Source organism: Emydura macquarii, unplaced genomic scaffold (genome assembly GCF_026122565.2).
Source record: "Emydura macquarii macquarii isolate MOO-44397 ecotype Brisbane River unplaced genomic scaffold, CSIRO-AGI_Emac_v2 contig_1483, whole genome shotgun sequence".
Classification (NCBI taxonomy): Eukaryota; Metazoa; Chordata; order Testudines; family Chelidae; genus Emydura; species Emydura macquarii.
In genome coordinates this window covers 341,963-363,350 of record NW_027131620.1, presented here as the reverse complement: position 1 = coordinate 363,350, position 21,388 = coordinate 341,963, and the positions used below count along the sequence as shown (strand labels likewise).

Below are 21,388 nucleotides of genomic sequence, written 5' to 3'. Positions count from 1 at the left end.
ACCTGTAATGACAAGGTCAGTGGAGCAGGGTGTAAGTGCTTGTAACCTCTCCCCTGCTCAAGAAAAGGATTTGCCACTCCAGGGCAAAGAGGATTTGAAACCACTCCAGAGCGAAGAGGATATACCACGACGTCATCCCTACCACCTCAGGAAAAAAGACTTAAAACTTCCCCAGATCACTGGTTCCCTAAATGGGTATGGCTAGTGATCTTCTGGATGTTCTATATTGGCCTTATCTGGATGAATCTCTTTTGATCCAAGTTCCTGATTGACAGTACACCTGTCGAGGAAATCCCCAAGGTCCATGGGGAAGAAGACCAACAACCTGATGACTCTGAGGTACAATTAAAACCCAAGCAACTAAACCATAAAAGACAACGCTTCTTGGACTATACTGACAAATCTTTATAATTAATTAATCAATTACAAACAGATTTAAATGTGTCTAACTGTTGGATTTGCAGTCATGTTTCCTTGCATTTTGAAGAAGGTATACCCATGGTTCTAATTGTGTTAAACACCACACATATAGTACAAGAGGTTACCATTCCTTCTCCTAACAAAATACATCCACCTAGCTTATGAATCCCAAGGGGAATACTGCTTTAAGGCCAACCAGTCCATGTAAGAAAAAATTGCACTTCACAGAAGTATAAAGGTTGGTTATAGCACTTGCAACTATACCTTTACTATTAACTCTACAGAATATGTAGCCCTGAATGGGAGTTCTTTTAGAGGCTATTTTTCCTACCCCCTGAATATTAGCTATTATGGCATTCGTTTAATGCAAAGCTTTTTAGCTTATTCATAGAACATATAAGTTTAGTAGGCCATTATTTTATTTGTGAAAATAAGGCCCATAAGAAATTACCCCCGTGGTGGGAAGGCTCCTGCTACATCGGAGCTATTACCCCTGCCATTAGGCACACACCCACACTACTCCAGGGCAGGCTCCGGAATCAAAGAGCAATCACCGAGGCCCAATGGTATTGGGGTATCACCTTACCCCAGTTTGGAGTTGCATACACTGTCAAGGAAATAAGGCGCGTTGCTGGAGTACTTGAAACAGTGGCCAATGCCACTACCCAGGGTTTTAAAAACATAGCCACTGAAATGGGTAGTATCCGACAAATGGTTCTGCAGAACCGAATGGCCCTAGACTTTACCTTAGCAAGCAAGGGGGGGTGTGTGCAGTAATCAATGATACCTGTTGTTCTTATGTAGATAAATCTGGCAAAGTAAAAACCGATGCACATGACATTTTACAAATCGCATCACTATTCCACAACATTTCCCAAGATGATACTTCATGGGGTTTCACAAATTTATTTCATGCCTTAATTTCATGGCTACCGAATTTAAGTAGCAATAAGGTATAAAACTGTCTGTAATTCTTTGTTCAGGGTCTTTTTCCACTGTCCACTTGTGGGCTTGGGAATTGACCTTCTGCAGAATAAACTCTTTTGGAGATTGTCCAGCCTGAAATCCTGTGTGGGTCTCTTATCGGTGCAGGGTAACGAACCACACTTGAAATCTTTCCAACACCTCATATACCGCGACATGTGTGCGGGGCCCCAGGGGGTGCCGGAACCAGCCCTATGGGGTCTGCTAAGGGGAAAAAAGTTCCGGTAGCCGTGCACGGAGGCGTGCACACAGCTATAGTGGAACGAACACAAGCAAGCACTTGAAGAAGAACAGGATTTTTCGTGTGCCTGCATTAAGATTTTTGACTGCTGCAGGAGCAAACTCGGTGTGAGGCTTGGCCACGTTGGATTGTTTGCCATTGTTTGTTTTACCAGATGAAGCTAAGTACCAGCTGTTTTTATTATAACTCAAAAATAAAGATCTTGAATAGGAAATAGTGAAAGGCTCTAAAAAGCCCCAGAACCCAGGGAAATGAACACACCCAGAACACGCATGGAAAGGGGTGTGTGAATGGTGCTGCCCAGCCAAACACACCTGGCACCAGAGAAAGATCTATCGAGGGCCCTGGACAGCACTGACCACAAATACACCTGCTGTCCCTTATTCTTTGAGGGGAAGATCTTTGGAGCAGAGCCCATTGTTGTGTTCCCTGTTCGCACAGCACCTAATGCCTTGGGTGCTGGTCCATGACTGGGGCTCCCACAAAACAAATACGTATTATTATAAGGGACGTGGCAAGCCAGAGCAGCCGACAAAAGCAGCGGAGCTGGTTCTCTTTGACACCGCCAGGAATAACTCCAATGAAATCGGTGCCAGTGTGAACCTGTTTCCAGGAGCGGAGAATCAAGCCTCGAGTACGGTGTCTTAGGCCCGCTCTACACCACAGACCAATGTCAGTATAACTACGTCATCGACCCGCCTGAGCAACAGCGATCCTGAGCTAAGCGCCCGTGTAGGCAGCGCTATGGTGATGAGAGGGCTGCTGCCACCAACAGCTGCCACCTCTTGGGAACGTGGCTTAAATACGCTGATGGAAGAAGCTCCAGGCCCTTACTCTGGAGCCTCAGCGAGAGACCTGAGGGGGATCAGGCTATTTAGACATGGCCACAGCAGACTCTGCGCAGGTTCCCCTATCTGGCCCTGACCTGCTTACACCGTCTGCTCCTTAACATGCCCTTGTTCACCTCCCCCCAAAGGCCAGGGCTTGGGCAGCCCAGGGGAGTAAAGAAGCAGAGTCCTGGGGGAGCCAGAAACATCCCGGGACACCACTCAGAACCGCAGGCTGAAGGAAACCAGGAGGAGCCACTGTGCAGCAATACGCAGACATTTTTCTCTCTTTTTTAATGACATTTCCAGAAGCTGGCAACATTTAACTCTCCTCGCGTTCTGAAACCAGCAATTATTCCAGTGATTATCACTGTGAGGATTTATTATGAAGACAGCACCATTGTCTCAGATCTCTGCAGCGCTTTCACTTTCGTGGACAGGCACAATTTCACCACCTCCCCCGGACTTTGTCATTTCAGTTCTGTAATTACTCCGGACTCTATGAGCGGCACTTTCACTGCCTTCCATCCCATGAATCAAAGGGAGGATCCGTCTCGCCTACCTTACCTCAAGCAGGTTCCCACGCAGTCACATCAATCGAGTACATGCTTTCCTGCGCACTAAGAAGTGACTCATGGACTCATTTGTACACTCCTTCTTGGGGTCCATGCCTCCTGACAAACTGCCATGGGTGCGGAGTGGCGGACTGGGATGCATCTGGGAGCTGAGGCAGTTCCAACCTGTACACTAGAAAGGCCTTTCTATAGAGAAGCAGGAATAGTTCCAGCTGAACTGGATATGGCATTGCAAGTAGATTCAGATTTCTGCCACAGCAGCATCCGAGGGGCTCAGTCTCTCCCGTGCGACTCTGGACGTTTCCCTGCGTCAGGACCATGGCATCTGAGCCCTGTGCACACTCCTTTTTCTGCTCTGTGTCAGTTTGGAAAGAATTGTATCCCGGGGAGATTCACTACCATGCAGTCAGTATTGGCTGATGCCATGCCCTCTGCCAGATGGTGTAGATGGAAACCTTAGGGGATACTCTCCCCCTCATCCGTCCTCGTCATGCCCCCCAAGGAGAGGGGTTTGCATTTTTAAAGAGCACTGAGAGACACAAGGCCCTAGAGAGCGGGCTGCCTCTTGGTGAGACCTTGGCCCCCGTGGGACTAAGCTGCATGGCAAGCTGACCTGGGAGCTGTGACTGGCCAGGTGGCAGCATTCATAGTCAGACCCAGTCCTAGTGCTATGAATATTAAACTGGTATTTCTGGGTAAGCACCATCTCATTCAGATTTCCGCAATTCTGTTAATTAAAGGGGTAAGAAGTGTTTTATAATGAAAACGATTTTTGTCGACACAATAGCAATGAATTGGGATGAGATGGATAAAGCTCATGCATTCAGCATAGTGGCAATGGTTTAGCTGAGCCACTTTTAATGATACATGCCAAAACGCTCCCATGCAGTGTGGGACGGGAGCGTCACACCAGTGCGGGCTCACTACATCCTACTAGTGAGTAAACCCAGAAGCCCCAGGGCTGGCTGGCCATGGATATGGCTTGTCAGTGCACCCCAACTCTCCGGGCTGATACAGGACCATCTTGTGGTTTTGAAGGGCCTGTGCAGACCCTATCTTGTGGGATACCATGCTGCTGCCTTTGGCCCAATTCACCCATTTTCATGATCCCACAGAACGTTTTCTTTCCAAGATAGGCTTTAGCTTAACCAGAAGCTACGGGCTGGATTCAGGAATCCCTGGGTGAGGGTTCGTGGCCTGTGTGATGCTGGAGTCAGACTGGATGATCAGAATAGTCCCTTCTAGCCATAAATTCTATCACTCTCTGAAAAGTTTCAGGTCTGGCTTTGACTTTTGGGTCCTGGTTCCATTTGGTTCTGATCTGAGATACCCATCTGCGACTCACCACCTCCCCTGTGTCCACACGGGGGGGAGTGAGGCTTTATTCCAGTTTGCAAAGTGCTCAGAGACCCTCAGCTGGGAGGTGCTGGGGACGGACAGAGGGTCATTAGCTAACAGCCATTTGGAGCACATGACTTGCAGCAGGGAAAGGGTCAGTCCCTCACACAGAGAAGGAGGGTCCTTCCCCTGGTTCCAGTCTGCTAAGGCTCGGTAGAAGGACCTTACATGGTTTTAGCAGGGCTCTGGAAGCTCCACCCCTCCCCGCGGAGCACACCTTCCTGGGGACTAGACACAGCACGGCCAAGCTCCTGGGTGGCCCTGGACAGAGTGGAGGGTATAAAGGAAAGGTTAAAACCAGCAGCCAGGAGTCAGCCCCCTGGGGCTTGTCCCAGCAGCCTCCTCTCCCCCCAGGCCCATAGATCTGCTGCTTTCCCCACCAGGAGAACAGCAGGAATTCCTCTGTGCTGCCCAAAGAATGCCAGCCCAGCCACACTGACAAGAACATCCAGGCATGTCTTTTTAGTTCTTGTCAGTGTCTATTATAGCTGAATAATGCAGACACATAACGACATACCCTCCGGTGCAAACTGCGCCCGCATTTCCAGCGTGAGCCAGATTAATCACAGAGAATAATTACAATGCTAGGGGATACGTACAGAATCACACACGTCATCAAACTGACTCAATGGCAGACGCTCTTTGGGCGATAAAAACGAAGCAGGACAAAGTCCTCAGCAGGTAAATGACTCCCAGGAATCCTGAGTACCAGGTTACTCAGCTCTCCATCACTTCCAGCTTAGGGGGATACCGAGTCCACACCAAGGGAACAAGACAGAGACCATCCTGAACCCACCACAGCATGCTGCCAGAGACCCACCCACATGGCTCAGCCAGGGTTTTAGCAAGCTTAGGTGTGTAGTCGTGGTGGCTGCCCAGGGACTCACCTGGCATTGATGGGCAGATCCCTGCCAGGTGCACATAACTGCCTGTGCAGGGCGTGGAAATGCCAAGTTGTTTGCCAGCTTTAAACATGCCCCTTCTTGGAAAGACCTGAGGTGCTGTACGGTATGTCTGATTTCTATGCTCCAAACCTCATGCATTGTGGGAGAGCATCGCTGTAATCCATCTGCAGCCCTTCAGCAACTCCCCGCTGCTGCCCTGGGCGAAACACCTCCAAGCTGTGCCCCAGGAGCAACACTTAGCAGCACATTTCTCACCACAGTGACGCCATCTTGGCTGCCCCGCCGTGTTTCAAAGCTGAGCTGCTGAGGTGCCAAGAAGGCTAATAGCATATTGGGCTGCATTAGTAGGAGCATTGCCAGCAGATTGAGGGCAGTGATTATTCCCCTCTATTCGGCATTGGTGAGGCCACATCTGGAGTATTGTGTCCAGTTTTGGGCCCCCCACTACAGGAAGGATGTGGGCAAATTGGAGAGAGTCCAGTGGAGGGCAACAAAAATGATGAGGGGGCTGGAGCACAGGACTTATGAGGAGAGACTGAGGGAACTAGGCTTGTTTAGTCTGCAGAAAAGAAGAATGAGGGGGGATTTGATAGCAGCCTTCAACTACCTGGAAGGGGGGTCCAGGGAGGATGGAGCTAGGCTGTTCTCAATGGTGGCAGATGACAGAACAAGGAGCAACGGTCTCAAGTTGCAGTGGGGGGAGGTCTAGTTTGGAGATGAGGAAAAACGTTTTCACTAGGAGGGTGGTGAAGCACTGGAATGGGGAGGTGGTGGAATCTCCATCCTTAGAGGTTTTCAAGGCCCGGCTTGACAAAGCCCTGGCTGGGATGATTTAATTGGGGTTGATTCTGCTTTGAGCAGGGGGTTGGACTAGATGGCCTCCTGAGGTCCCTTCCAACCTGAATCTTCTAGGAGTCTATGATTTTTACACTCTCAGAGCCTGCTCCGAAGGAAGCCAGGGAGACTTTCCCTTTCTGCTTGGCCTGGGACCGTTATTATCCTGAAACGCTTTGTGCCCAAGAGCCGAGATGCAAAGACCACCACTGAGGAGAGGTGGGCTAGCCATGGAACATCCAGTGGCCTCTGTTGTGGATCCTTTATCTGTTTCAATGAGCGACCAGCTGATGACGGGCCTGTGCTCTCAGGCAATGGGCACACGGACGCAATTCAAACTGCAGGCACATAACAGGTGAAGCCAAACTCATCCACGCATCCCAAACAGGGAATAAGACAACAACTATCCAGAGGTTAAATCAAATCCAAGCCTTGCTTCAACTCCTGCTCGTTTCCCAGCCCGGCTGCACACTCCATCCCTACTCAGAGTCTGGGGAAGGATGGGCCCTGAAAAACATCAGGCCTGGGCTAGCTAAGGCTAAGGGGAGCGAATCCAGCACAACTGACACAATCCTTCAATAGCAAAACGGACAGCATCCATGTGCACAGCTGATGAAGGAAATACACTTAGTGTCAGGCTTTCAAGGGTTAACAGCAACAAGACAAAACGTATTTTCAAATGCTGTACGCTACCTTGAGAGCAAAACCTTTATCTACGGGAAGGAAAATCACACAATGGCTGAGAGATTCTCTGCAGCTTCATTTCCTGTCCAAGTCGCTTGCTATTCCACCCCCCACAAACTGATACATATCTCTGTCAACGTAGCCACAGGGCACATGGGAACTAGCGACAAAGATCAGAGAGGCGGCAGCAGGTAAGGGACAGGGCAGGACACGGGAGATATGTGGGGCAGGCGGCCAGCTGGGCACAGGCACGTGTGTGCACATGCAGACATTCCAAGCTAGGCTGCATCTCGCTGTCCTCCCCGCCTGAGCTGACCTCTGACATTCTCTGCAAAGGGCACTTGGGGAGCTCTCAGCCCATGGTCACCTGCATTTTGCTAGTCCAGCAGGCTTGGGCCCATCCGCCAGCCCTTGGCTCAGGAGGCCTGGAGGGAAGGGGGCAGACGAGACAGGCTCAGTTAATCTGGGCAAGGTGCCACTAAGTGGGGTTTCAGGCCCTTTGTCCAAACAGAACCATCCCGCAAACTAGCACGCCTGAGCCAGCAGGTCGGGGCGCAGGCAGCGTGCGGAGGGGCAGGGCTGCTGCTGCTGCAGATGAAGGGATAAGGAGACTCAGACAGGAGGGCTGTGCACATTGTGAATTTAGTGCAGCCAGAAAATAGCCAGTCTCCCCAAGAGGCCAGCTAGCAGCAGGGCTGTAGCAGGCAGGCCCAGAAGTTTTCGTCCCCGGGGAGGCCGCAGTGGGGAGGCACATACTAAGACTCCACAAAATGAAGCTAAAACCCAAATCCCTTGACATGAAATATTAATTTCCACTTTACATGAGTAAATACGCCCTCAGTTCCCAATTAGACCAAATACACAAGCCGAACTTTCTTAAAGGTGCAGTGTCTCTTACAGGACACAATCGCCCAAACACCAAAGGGCGAATCTCCCCGGACAGAGCTCACACCTGGAGACACTGAAATCACCCTGCTGACTGGGACTTTCCCAGTTCAAAGCTGCCTGTCCCTGCTCACATGGATAATCCAGAGCTGGCAGGGGTTGTTTGGGCGTGATGGAGTAGCCATGTAGGTCAATGCACCCTGTGAGCATATGCAAACACACACACGCCTGTCTGCCCACATGGCGAGGTGCTGCCAGCACAGGCCCCAACAGGAGCATCTCTCTTTAACCATCTCCCCACACCAGGGGACTGATCTGCATCCATATGGTTCAGAGGCAGCAAATTCCCAGCCCCTCCCTCAAGTTCCTGTCTCTTTCCCGCATGGGCTGAGAGGGTGTGTTGTGGGGGGTGCTGATCACGCAGACCCTGCCAGCACAAAAGGTGCAAAAGCTGCAGACGTATCTCGACTGCTACAGTGATCAATACCCCTACCAAGATCCCTGGGTCCCACACATGCCTATCATAAAATGGGGTGCACCTCATCCAGGGCACTAACTGCCCCAAAAACAGTGTGTGAGAGAAACCAGACTATCCCTACGCTCTCAAATGAACTCACAAAGGAAAACGATGAAAGACAAAAACACCCTAGCACCTGTAGGCAAAGACTTCTCACAAAGGATCACTCCACATCCGACCTCTCTGTCCTCATCCTCTAAGGACACCTGCACAACATTTCACAAGACAAGCCTGGGAACTTACATTCATAACTGACAGACACTGAAAACCACGGACAGGGCAGAGACACTGGATTTATGGCTGATTACAACCACCTGTAACCCACTCTCAACGCCCTATGGCTGGAGGGGTGTTAACGGGCCTCTTCACCGTGAATGGTCCCTTGATGTGTGTGTTAACACCTTAGGCTAAACAATCTGCTCCCCCTTGTATTTGGCTGTGATGCTCAGCACCTTCCCTCCCAGCCCTGCAGATGAGCTCTGTGTAGCTTGAAGGCTGGTCTCTCTCACCACCAGAAGCTGGTCCAATCACAGATATCACATCCCCGCCTTGTCCCACTGCAGCAGGAAAACACTAGCTGGGGTATCTGTGCTCTGCCAGGTGGGGGCAGGGTGCTTGGCACCGGGACGGGAAGACCAACTGGCGCTGGACCCTGTGCCAAGCTGGACAGAGCCTGGGTTCAGTCCCTCCACAGGGGCTGCTCCATCTCCCGCCATGGCCAGACTGCAGCTTCCCACGCCCTCTCTGTTTGCAGGGAAATGCTCCTCCTGGCACTGAGAATGACAGGAACCCGGAGTGTGCACCTTCGGGACAGAATGTGCTAAAACCTCATAGTCAATGGCTGGAATGACTGTTTAGAAACAGCAGCATCAAAATAAAAGGTTCCCTGAGCACCTGCTAGGGAAGTGATTCCTTGTCAGGGCTATTGCTGTGCAGACATGCTGTTAAACAGGCATTTTCTTGTGCAACAGGCCAAAGTGTCATGCTGCTCCTGCTCCGTTGTGTCTTCTCCCTGTGACGAGGTCAGTCCCTGGCTATTCGCCACCCAGCCCAACACAACATCCCAGGTCAGAAAACTGGTGGGGGATGTGGAGTGGCAGCAATGAGAAGGAAAGATGCCCATCCAGAACTGTCCAGAATGTCGTGTTCAGAACCCACATGGGACAGCCGATGGGCCTGGCTCTTTATAGGAGAATTGCTCAGACTCATGTTCGTGTCTTCCATCCAAACCTCCCGAAAGCTTTAAAGCCAGCACTTCCTCCACTCCCAGAACGGGATGTTTTCAGAGCTGGAACTGGACATTGCACCTGCCAGTTTTGTGCATGCAAACACCACACGCCTGTGCCTTTTGAGCAGGCCACACAGTCCTTGCCCATGCAAGCTGGTGCTGAGCCTGCTCTGAGCACACAAAACTGGCAGGCGCAGTTCCAATGCGTGGCTGAAATTTGGCTCCGACAAGCACAAGTGGCGCCTTGCTGTTCTTATAAAAGTCAGTAGAGCTCTAAACATGTTACACTCTCTCTACCTCCAGCAACCAGCCCAGAAACCAGAGCCTGCTCTTACTGGGGCGCAGAGCTCCCTCTTCTACTCTCCAGTCCACAAGCCCTACACTCCATCGGGAAAGATGGTGACATCTTTGGTCATACTCTAACCCAGCAAGGTCACAGGTGAGTACCAACATCTAGCTGGCCCTTGCACTCAGCGTTGGCTGTTTAGCTGCTCCTGTTCCTAGATGAGAACTTCAGAAGGCAGCCGATCGTTAATGTCCTTGTACACTGGAGATGCAGAATTCAGCTGGGTTAGCAGCGGGAATGTCCAGGGAATATTATTATTTATAGGTTGCATTATGGTAGGACCCATAATGTGCTGGAGACAGCCATCCATACAGGGGACATCTGGAGCTGGGAGGGGTAATTCCCAGGTCAGGTAGACGTACACATGCTAGCATGCTAAAAAGAGCAGCCTGTAACATTGGCCGCCCAGCAGCATACTTAATAAAGATCTCTCCCCTACAACTCTGCCTGCCAGCCACCTTAGTCATTACCAGTGACTGATTTGTCCTGTTCCTGGGGGGCGAGGGGTTAGGAGCTGAAAGGTTGCTGGTATAGCAATCTGGATGTGTGAACATCGGACTCCACTTTCCAATCCAATTCCCCAGGCTCTAAAGATACTTCTCGCAGAGGACGTGAAAAGTACTGAGCAGGTAGAGTAAGGGGAAGCAGGGCTCGCTAGGGTACAGGAAGGGATTGGGTTGAATGGCCCTGTAGGCGTGTGGCCTGACCCAGCAGGGGCATTGCAGCTGTTCCTCAGCCCAAGCTCCGAGGAAGGCCACAGTACCTTAGGCTACGGTGGGAAAAAGCTAGTGGTTGGTGAGTCTTTAGCCCCTGGCCCCTAGGTGGGGCGGAGCTGACAAGTAGTTTGTAGCCCCCTGGGCCTCAAATGGGCCAAAGCTGTCTGTTGCCCCCGGCCCTCGAGCAGGCGGGGCAGGCAAAGTAGTCTATAGCCCCTGACCTTCAGGCAGGCGGGGCTGGTAAGCTGAGCTGCTAGGCTGGCCTTTTATACTGGCCTTGTCTGTCCTGGCTCCGCCCCTTTTCTCCCAGGGTATTCGGCCTGCAGGGCCTTGTTGCAGGTTGTCCTTGGGTCCAGGCTCCGAGGAACGCCACAGCATTAGCTGTCCCACGAATTTAGTTGTGTCCTGGATCCAGTGACTCCTCCCCTTGAGGGGGAGGGGTCTTTAGCAGTGCCCGCCCACTTGAGCATGAGCCCGCCCACTTCCCAGACCACAAATAGTACAGGCCCAGTCTGGTTTCTGTGCACCCCTCCCGAGAGGCACCGGGCCTTCACCTGGGATGATGCCGTTTTACATGCTGCATATAGTCAGGGCATTGGTCTCAAGTGCTCCTCACTTTGTTCTTTCCAGAGAAGGGTTTCCACTGCAGCCCCACCTCTGATCACAAACAGGCCACAGTTCCAAGGAGGCTGCTTATGGGTTACCCCAGGGCAGACACACAGGCGCCTGCACAAACACCCATTTATTCTGTTCTCATCACTCAGCAACACTGGAAGAGTTTTACTCACTTTCCCAAATCAACTCACTTGGGGCTGAGACCAGTGCTGAGAAACGTCAGCCCAGTAGAAAGCAACTAAGCTACTGAATCAAGGACTGGTTATCTCAGCCTACGCCACAACGCAGTACCTCTGCTGTACTGCAACAAGACGGCTCCTTCAAAAACCTGTCTTGCGCTGGCATCCTAGCCAGCACTGGTTTCTAACATGAACTGTGGCTGCCCAGGGCATTAGACCGTCTATTATTATTCATTAGATTCCTAGCACTTGATTGCAGGCTTTGTACCTTAAAATCTTTTATTGCCAGTGAAGTCTCTTCCCTCCTTGGTTAACCACTAACAGTAATGGGACTTCCTCTGTCAGGAGGAGAGGACAATCTACACCCCAACAGCTCCTGGTTCTGACGTACTTTATACCAGCTTGTCACAGCATCATCTGCTAGGGATTTATCACAAATGCATTTTCTAATGGGCTTTATTACCAGTTATTACGGAATGGAGCAGCTTCTACTGTTCCTTCATTCAATATTAATAGAACATTTATAAACTGATCCTTAATTTAAAGTGTTATCTTTAATCAAAGCCCTGGTGATAACAATGCAGCCTTTGGTAAAGCTCCTCCGGGAGTATTAAACCTCTCACAGGGAGGCTTTTACACGCCTGCAGGTGCATTACAACTGAGAGTTCAGTGCGCAGAAGCTGCTGCTGCCAGCGGGACCGAGCAGGAAAGGCAACTACAGGCTGCCCTGAACAGCTCTCATTGCCAAGGGGACCCGGCCCTAGGTGGCAGCTGGTTCTCTCCAGCTCCGTGGCTCACTTGGCCCCATGTGTGCTCTTGCGCTGATAAAGAGGTGGTTAGTGGGGTACAAATGCTTGTCTAGCTAGGCAGCCTCCCCCCTTCACTCGGCTCCAGCATTCCAGTCCATGTCAGGACTGCCGATAGCTCCCCGGTGACTGGCCTGTCAGTCCCTTCCTCCCGTCCTGGCAGAGGGACACTCACCTGTTTTACTGTCCACTGTGAAGTGCTGTTCCCCTTCCAGCACACTGTACACCACCCTGGCACTGCTGCCGTACGTGGGGTCATCAGCATCTGATGCCATCACCTGCATCACGGACGTGCCTGCACAACACGAGGGGGAGACATAACAGAAACACAAGCATAAGCAAGCTGGGCAGAGCCACTCAAGCATGGGTCCCCCTTGGACTGGGCGTGCAGGAGATGGGGGGTACAGGGTGGGGGAAGAGTCCATGTGCTGATGATACAGCCCAGGGCTAGGAGCAGAGAACCCGTGCTGGGATAACACCCCGCCCCGTGTGGGACAGGGTATGAGGGAGATGGCAGGCTATTGCTTTCTCTGCAGGAGCCACTGGGATACTGGGCCCAGTTCGGGTGTCCGTGACTCAAGGCTGCTGATAAACTGCAGCGGGTGCAGACAAGAGCCTCGAGAATGATTAAAGGAATAGAAAACCTGCCGTATAGTGTGAGACTCAAGGCGCTCCAGCTCTTTTGCTTCTCACAGAGATTAAAGGGTCACTTGATTGCAGCCTATAAGGACCTAGCTGGGGACCAGAAATTTGATAATAGAGGGGTCTCCTCTCTACCAGACAAAGGCCTCACAAGATCCAGTGGCTGGAAGTTGAAGCTAGACAAATCCAGACTAGAAATAAGGTGTACATTTTAAACAGAGGCCTTGTGGTGAAAGGAACTTATCCCATTTCCAGAGCCCAGCGTCTCTCGGCCTGACCCAGGGCAGGAGCAGGGCAAAGCAGAGACGGAGAGAGACCTGGTGAATCCGACTGTCTGATTGGGAGTCAGGAGTAGGTGAGAGCTGATGGAGACCGTCTGCTTGGGACCCGGGAGAGAACTGAAGGCAGGAGAACAGCAAGAAGGGTTTGCTGGCTGGTGTCACCAAGCCAGACAGCCAGGGTGGAGGAGGAATAGCAGAGACAGATGCCTGCTGCCTCTAAGCCAGAGCCAAAGCCAAGAGCCAGAAAGGGCAGAAGGCAGGGCAGTGGTGGAGGAGCTAACCTGCTGATGTCTCCAGGGCGAGGAAGCTGGATCTAGAAGAACCATGAGAGGGCAGGGGAGGGAAAGATGCTCCCCTGGTAACTGTTCTGCCAGCAGAGTGGGGATTCCCACTGGGAAGAGCGGGGTGCCACTCCAGAGGGAAGGGCTGGGGTGGCTGTCCTGCTACAAGGACAAGAGAATCGGGGTGCGACAAAGAATACCAGGGCTGTTTGTGGCATATACTGCTTGGACTATGCTCTAGGAAGTCTGGACGACGGTTGTGAAACTTTTGTTACGATTTACGTGCTTGGGACTTTTGAAATGAACCACACAGGGGCTATGGGTAAACTTGGAATGAACCACACAGGGGCTATGGGTATACTTGGAATGAACCACACAGGGGCTATGGGTATACTTGGAATGAACCACACAGGGGCTATGGGTATACTTGGAAGACACGGAGTTTTGACTATTTCTGGGGACTCAGGAGGGAAACGGAGGCAGGCTTGCCTGTCATGCTGAGGCCTGCCACAGGAGGGCACTTCAGGCAGTGGCTCCTGTGACACGTGTGTGATGACCACATTGGTCCCTTCTGGCCTTGGAATCTGTGACCCTCGGAAATGCTCTCCTCTCCTGGGTCAGGCCGAGAGACGCTGGGCTCTGGAAATGGGATAAGTTCCTTTCACCACAAGGCCTCTGGCCTAAGCTCTGCAGAGGATGGGAGCTGCTGGAAGCTCTTCCGAAACGGGGTGACTGTTCCGTGGGTCTCAGCCTGGTTACTGGGGGAACAGGCATCACCATGCCAACTGCTCCCCTTCTTGGCAATCCTGCCAGGATCGACCGAGCCATGAAGGCTGGGCTTCTCCCTCGCTCTAAGGGGGCCCTCCACAGCAAGGGGGAGGAGAACACGGCAGCTGCCTGGGGGCTGAGCAGGGGCTTCAGACCCTCAGGCTGTTGTTCCAGCATCTTCCACAGCATGCAGCGTGCTTTACAACAGAGACATGCGGGGGGAGTGGAACTGCTCCCTCCCTCAGAGCCAGACACACCAGCAGCGTCCTCATGCACCACGCGTAGCAGGGCAGGAGGAGTATAAATTGGATACAAGTCCATCAAATGGCTGCAATTAAGTTATTGATTTTCAGCGTTGCCTCATTAAACAGAGCGCTTCACTCTGACTGTCCGTCCTGTGATAGCTCTCATTTGACATCATGTTCAATTTGACAAAAGCAGGACCCCAGGATGGAAGAATTGTGGGCCAGGCAGGGAAGGGGCGGGAGAGCTATCGAGAGGAGGACAGAGAGGGAGGGAGGGAGATGTTCCTCCTGCCAGGAGAAACCCCTGGGATACAGCATCCTGCTGTGAGAGTGCAAGGCTGCCCAGCAAACCTATAGCAGAGAACACTGGGACCAGCACACAAACCAATGGGCTGACAAAGCAGACCAGACCAACATGCAGTGCAGCCACCCTAACCCGTCCTCCGTCATGCAGGATGGAGCCCAGACCAGCAATGAAAAAAAGATATGACCTGATCACAGGCTACACGCCTGTAACATGATATCTAATTAACCTGGGGAACTCTCTGCCATTAGCGGGGCCAAGGGCTTAGCAGGGCTCAGAGAGGGATGACCACTTATATGGATAAGTTACTTTAGATGAGTTAAAGAAAGAGAAGCTGAAACCTCTCCTGCTCCAAGGCCTTAGGGCCAGAGCAAGGCAGCCCCTACAGCCATGCATTCCACTGCAGCCTGTCCTGTGACTCCAACTCACTTCCATTGGCATTGGGTTGGGGCTTTAATTGTCCTCAAGGCAGTGTCACTTCCTGGGAAGGATCTGGTGCTGGCTGATGTCAGGGACAGGAGACTGGATTAGATGGACCCTGGTTCCGATCTGATCTGGCAATCCATATGTTGCCATGATGCCACATGCTTTGCCAGGACAACTCAATAACAAGCACATACCGCTGGCTCTCTGGACCTATGTTATGAACAAGAGGCACCCAGGTCTCCTGGCTAGTCAGTATGTCCAGGCACAGCAGAGACTCAAATTCCCCAAATCCCGCCCTATCAATACCTCATCCAACAGCCCTGCAGCAATGTCCACTCTGGCTAAGAAGTAAGCTCTTGTCCAACAGAACAGAAGGAACACAGCTCAGTCAGTGTGTTCCCTGGTCCTAACAGAGCAAAGTGAATGGGAACCATCCAGCCGCAAGGCAACTCAGTGACAGAAACGCCCGCCCAACTGGTGACAGACACCAAGGCCCGAGCCCTTTGGGGCACAGCCCAGAGGACTTGCAGGCTTATGGGGACTAGCTCTGGGTCACTCCAGTTCTGTTCCTGTCAGGAGATATAAGCCCGAGGAGCTAGCGGTGCTGCTGCCAAAGCACGGCTGCTTTCACTCCTATTTATACTGATCTGTCCTGGAGAAAATGAACAGTTACTGCAGCCACTTGGACTGATTTCGAGCCTGCTACTCAGCGCTGTAGCAATGCTGAGCACACAGGAATCCCTCTCTTCTGCTCTAGAGATGGGCTGGCTTATTTATGCTTTGCTGTCTGCAGCAGCTACTGTGCATCCCTCCAGGCATGTCCACACTACACTGAGGTGATCTTAGCTCCCTGTGTGTGCTGAGAAATGCAGCAACAGCATCCCATGCCAGGCTCTCTCAGTGCCTCCCATCCACCCTCCCTCTCCATCTGGCTCCCCCTGCCCAGCACCCAAATGCTCTGTGTACTATTCGTTCACTCACCATGCCTCCCATGCTGATCATTCCCGCACCTTCCCGCGATAAAGCCAGGCCCTTCCACCGACAGGGAACAGACGGGTAGAAAAGCAATTGTGGGATGGGGAGAAATTCCAATCAGAAACAGGGAAATGTCCCATTTAATGCGGGCTCCGTTCCAGACACTGCGGAGTGCAGCACACAACATTACGCCCCCGCCAGGCTGCAGTCAGGAGACCTCTGGGATGCTGGAGTCTGCTGCAAAGATGTGATGAGCCCCAAGAGCAACACTGGGCCATACAAACACTGCACCAGCAACGCGCTGCCCCATGGGAAGCCAGCACTTAACGGCAGCACCATCCCCCCACCAACCCGTGGGAACACGGTGCCCATGGTGGTGCCACCTTGGCACTGACCCACAAGAAAACTGCTCACACGGCTGCGCCACACTGCTCTCAGCCGATTGCTGTGCACACTGGATGCACACAGCTTGGTCTGGCCAAGGAGTGCACTTTCCAAGCTGAAGGGAGGTTAGGAAAACCAACTCACCGGCAGCAGGTTTCGGAGCAGAGCAAACTCACTTGCTCCTGTTATCCCTACATATGGCATCGCTGCCAGGGCTGGATGTGTCATGACAGAGCAAGTGACGACAAGCAACTCTGTAATAAAACTCCTGCTTGTGTGAGTGGCTCCCCTGCCACTGCCCTGGCTACACATCCATGCCAGTGCCACTTGCCAGCCAGGCAACGGCACGAAGTCCAGAAACAATCCAGCAGCAGCATCCAGCCCCTGCTCCTTGGAACCCAGAGACACTAGGCACCTTCCACCCCAGACTAAACCCCACAAGTCAGTGCAAACTGTGTCTTCCCCAGACCCAGACCCTGCTGCTGGTCGATGTCTGTCCCAATCTGTCTGTCTGTCTAGACATTTCTGTGAACTCCAGCACGTGATTTAAGGTGACCTTGCCCATGTTCATGTCCTTGTTTCAAGTCCCAGCAAACCGGCAGGTGTTGCATTTTGCCCTCGTGACCCAGGTTTATGGCCATTCCTAGCTCTCATGGGAGCCTGCTCAGAAAACACCTGCTCTAACAATCACCCCTTGTGCTGAGAGCTCAACTGCTACAGAAGATCACAGCTGCCCCTTGGTCAGGGAAGAGACAGTCGCTGAGCTGGCAGCCTGGGCCCAGCCCATTGACAGCTCTTGCTGGAGCAATGGTGAAGCTGAGCAGTGCTGAAAGCACCGGGGCTATGCGCTCATGGCAGCCCCATGCTGCCAGCACACACTGAACCAGCTAAGCAGTGGGCACATTGCAATACCCCTGCTGACCCTCTGCCCGTCTCCACCTTCCTTCATCTGAGATGCGCAGGGCGTTTCACACTCATAAATGGCCCTGTGACACCAGCAAGGTAGAGAGCACTATTTCCGTGTTGCAGAGGGGGAAACTGAGGCACAAACAAGTACTGCACCATGCTCAGGATCTCACACACAGAGTCAGGAATAGAGCCCAGGAGTCCTGACTCCCACCCTTCTGCTCTAACCACTAGGCCCATTCCCCTCTCACAGTCAGGAATGGAACCCAATGTCCTGACACCCTTCCCTTCTACTAATCCTTAGTGCTCACTCCCAAAGCACAGCAGCACCCACTACGAGCACATCTTGTACTCCTACTTTTAGTTCATTACTGGCATCTGCCTTTGCCATAAAAAATACAATAAATAAAATCCAAACATCCATCATGGGCTGCCAAACTCATCTCCCATAACCAGCAACCCTGAACTCACAGCCAGAGAGATAATGCGGCACGTACAATGAGATAAAGACCCATGTTCCTGCCCTGGCCAGCTTGCACTGGGGAACTAGAGGAAACCAACAACTGCACATAAAAATTAATGAATCAGGCAGGATCTGTGTCTCTTGCTCTCCTCGCCGCAAGGTGAAATCTGTCACTGTGGCGATGGCACCCCCTTCAAAGCCCAGGCCGGGGGAACCCCCATGTCAGAACCCTGGGCGGGGCCCATTCTAGAATTCCATTATTATACTAACGATGCATTTTCCCTTCACCCTGTTCTGTTCTGGAACAAAAGGTCCCATAATGGCACCAGAGAAATAAACCCCCGCCCCGCACAAGGCCTTCACAAAGCGAGCACTTGCCCAGGTGGCCATCCCCCTTCGGGTTGTTGGAAGGAAGGGTGCCCACCGTGTGCTTGCTGGCTGGCCGGTATCCCCGAAGGTGCTGTGGGGTCACTGCCCTGTTACCAGGCCCCACGAGCAATCTCTAGAGATCTGCATGGGAAGATAATGCAGTCCTTAATTCTGAATCCATGAAATGCTGTGGCACAATTAATCTCTGCTCTGGCCTGCAGGAAGCCAGGATTAGCAGCTCGGGGAGGTCTCCTCTTAAGCCCCCAGCAGGCAGAGGAATTTTGTCCTGCTCGGACTTGAGGAAATCAGTGGAGATTAACAAGCAGTTTCTCCAACAAAGCAATTCTCTCCCACTAGTCTCAGGGCTGTTGCAGTCCAGGCATGTGAACGGTCAGTTTTCAAGCCCTCCGCCAGGGAGCCTCACTCCTTAGCCATGTCCAGGCACGCCAGGCGGTGACACACACTTTGCCACACTACATGCAATTCCCTTGCTATCCCTGCAATGCCGATGCCTATGAGAGATGCTGCTGGAGGAAGGGTTGGCAGCACCCTGGCTCCTTCCAGGGGGAAGGCTTCTTAAGCAGCAATTCAATCAGCAATAAATTGAGAGCAGCACAAACAGCGTCTACATTCACAGCCATCCTTAGGGGACAGCTCGGGGAGCAGCAGGCCCTTCCTGACTGCCAGGAAATGGACTTTCTGCAGCCCCTTTTGCCTGCCTCCAAAACACCCCAGGACAGCAGCAGTCTGGGAGGCACAGGCAAGGGAAGCTGCCACTGGTTCCTGCCAGAGGCTCCTCCTCCAATTCCTAGCAGCCCAGGTAGTGCTTGTGCTCTGTGCTCGTGGGCAGCTGTGAGCGTTACGCCCACTACTGGGGCACTAGTGGCACCAAGCCTGGGACTATTTAGCTGAGGCTCTGATAGAGGGTTTGGTTTATGGGAAGCATCTTCTCCTCCATGTGGAGCTTGTTCTGACTTACTATTGGGCCCTCTCCTTGTACCTCAATCAGTAAACTGTGCTCTCGAAAGCAGTGCTAGCCTGGCACCTCCAGGCACGGCGAAGCCCTGCTGTGTCTCTTCACTGCCATGGCCTTCCCCGCAGCCTGCCGTGCATTCCTAAAGCAAGCGGGTGCGCTCAGCACTGCCTCGGACTGTGTCGCCTGCCCCACGGAGCTGCTGCGCACTGATTTCAGGAAGCCAGGAGGGAGGATTCTGGCTGGCTCGAGGAGGCATTGACCTGCCACTAGGACCTGTCTTAGGGGCTCACACCTGGTGGCTGTTGGTGGAGATTGTGGAGGGGGAGGAGGGTAAGGAAAGCCCTTCCCCGCCATGCCTTGCGGCAGGGCTGAGCTCTCGAGAAGTACCCATTGAGGAAAGGGCGGCCCAGAGCCCAGCCTAGCCCTGCACCTGCCTACACTGGCACTGGCAGTGAGCGGGATGGGAGAGTCTCCAAAGCACCTGCCCTCAGGCTCCCACCTGCTCCCCCTTCCTCTCTGATCTTCTGCTCTGAGTACGTGCCTGGCCTTTCCTGTGCTGTTGGAGGAACTGCAGTGAGTCTGGGAGCCCAGCTATGGGCTTAGCACACACCCCTCCCTGCCTCTCCCCCAGGAGCTGACCACTCTCCTCTGTGTACCTTCCTCTCTCAGCTCCTGCAATCCTCCTGTTCACAGCACGCCAACCACTCTGGACCTGATGCCACTTACTAGCCATTCACTCTGGCAACATTTAGCTAAAATCAATGTCAACAGGCAAACTCCATGCACAGAAAGCAAACAGGCCCACACAGAATCCACAAGGCACCTGCCTGGCAGGCTGGAGAGGGACCTCTGCCTGCCCAGATGCTACCACAGGAAGGATGCTCTCCTCGCTGGGGCAGGAAGCAGGCCAGGAACCATCCACGAGGGAGTGTCAAGACCCATGCAGAATGCACAGTGCCCATGCCCACAGCCAGGGCACAGAGCCCTTCCCTCATGGCCCCGGCCTGACTGGGACCAGCTCAAAGAGATGCACTATCATAACCCAGCTCCTGGGACAGGCCAGCCCCTGTCTCTGCAGGGGCGTTCCTCCTTGTTCCTGTCACGAGAGGGCAGGGAAGAAGGCCGTGGGCAGGTGGGGACAGGCTCTGGCACAAAAAATCCCTGCACACCTCTGCCACGCCATGGAAGAGACCAGGCAGTCCCCTCGCAATCCCCTGTCCTGCTAGAGTAGCTGCTGCATCCCACCCTTCAGAGCCATTTGGACAACTGATGCACTTTGGAACCCCAGGCCCAGAGGTCAGGACCTCCCTGCGTGAGGAGCTGCTAGCATGGGCCCACCCTGGGACCGCAGAGCACTGAGCCAGCTGTGGCCACGCAATGTCCTCCTCCCCACTCGGACCAGCTGAGCACTCAAGCTCTTGGCCACTGTGGGCAACCTGGACCTAGGCCTCTCAGTGCACCTGGGATAGATCTAACCAGGCTTGTTCATACCCCTTTGAGGAGCTGCTACCCAGAATGCCCAGCAAGTACGCAGGGGCCATCGCTCCGCACCCCCTGCCTTACAAAGCAGCCGCCCAGCCTCCCATCGGCCATTCTCAGCACGGTAGTCAGAGCTGGCAGAGCCGCCGTAGGTTTGGCTCTCCCCTGCCATCAAGGTGTTCGAGCGGTCTGTCGCACAGAGGGCATGGCTCACACTAACTGATGTCCTCTTCTGCTCTGTGGCAGGTGAGCCCAGAGGCCCTTGCATGCCATCACCCCAGCATTCAGCTGCCTTCAGTTCTTCCTGCCAGGCTGATCCCAAGAAGGCAGAATGGGCCATTGCTCCCAGTTCTCTCCCACAGGGAGTCTATCGAGGGTCAGTCTGTTCCTGCCCCATAACCATCAGCCACATGAAGTGACTGGGGGAGAACAGGAGAGCCCATGGCCAGCCGCCAGCTCCACATCATCCTCATTTATCATCAGCAGCGCCACGTTCCAGCTGGCCAGATTCCTGGGATAGACTGGCCCCTGCAAGGAGCACCCGACTGTCAAGACGACAGCTCTGCTGGTGAAGAGAGGAGGGCACCTGCACCCGGGCTGCCAAGTTACTTTCCGCCCCTTGCTGATTTCAGAGACCCAAGTAGCACAGCTGCTATAAACGCTCCCTTCCCCAGGGCTACCCCAGGGCAGTCCTGGCCCAGGGCATGAAAACAATGACTTCAAAACAAC

The 21,388-nt window shown here is 53.0% G+C and overlaps 1 protein-coding gene across 1 annotated transcript in view; it reads right to left on the bottom strand.

Annotated features, from left to right (window-relative positions):
* The window catches only part of CDH22 (cadherin 22), a 138,785-nt gene that overhangs the window by 54,531 nt on the left and 62,866 nt on the right, over positions 1-21,388 (bottom strand). Inside the window, exon 4 of the mRNA XM_067553910.1 lies at positions 12,336-12,455. Within this exon, the coding sequence (XP_067410011.1) occupies positions 12,336-12,455 (120 nt within the window). The remainder of the gene's footprint in view (positions 1-12,335; positions 12,456-21,388) is intronic.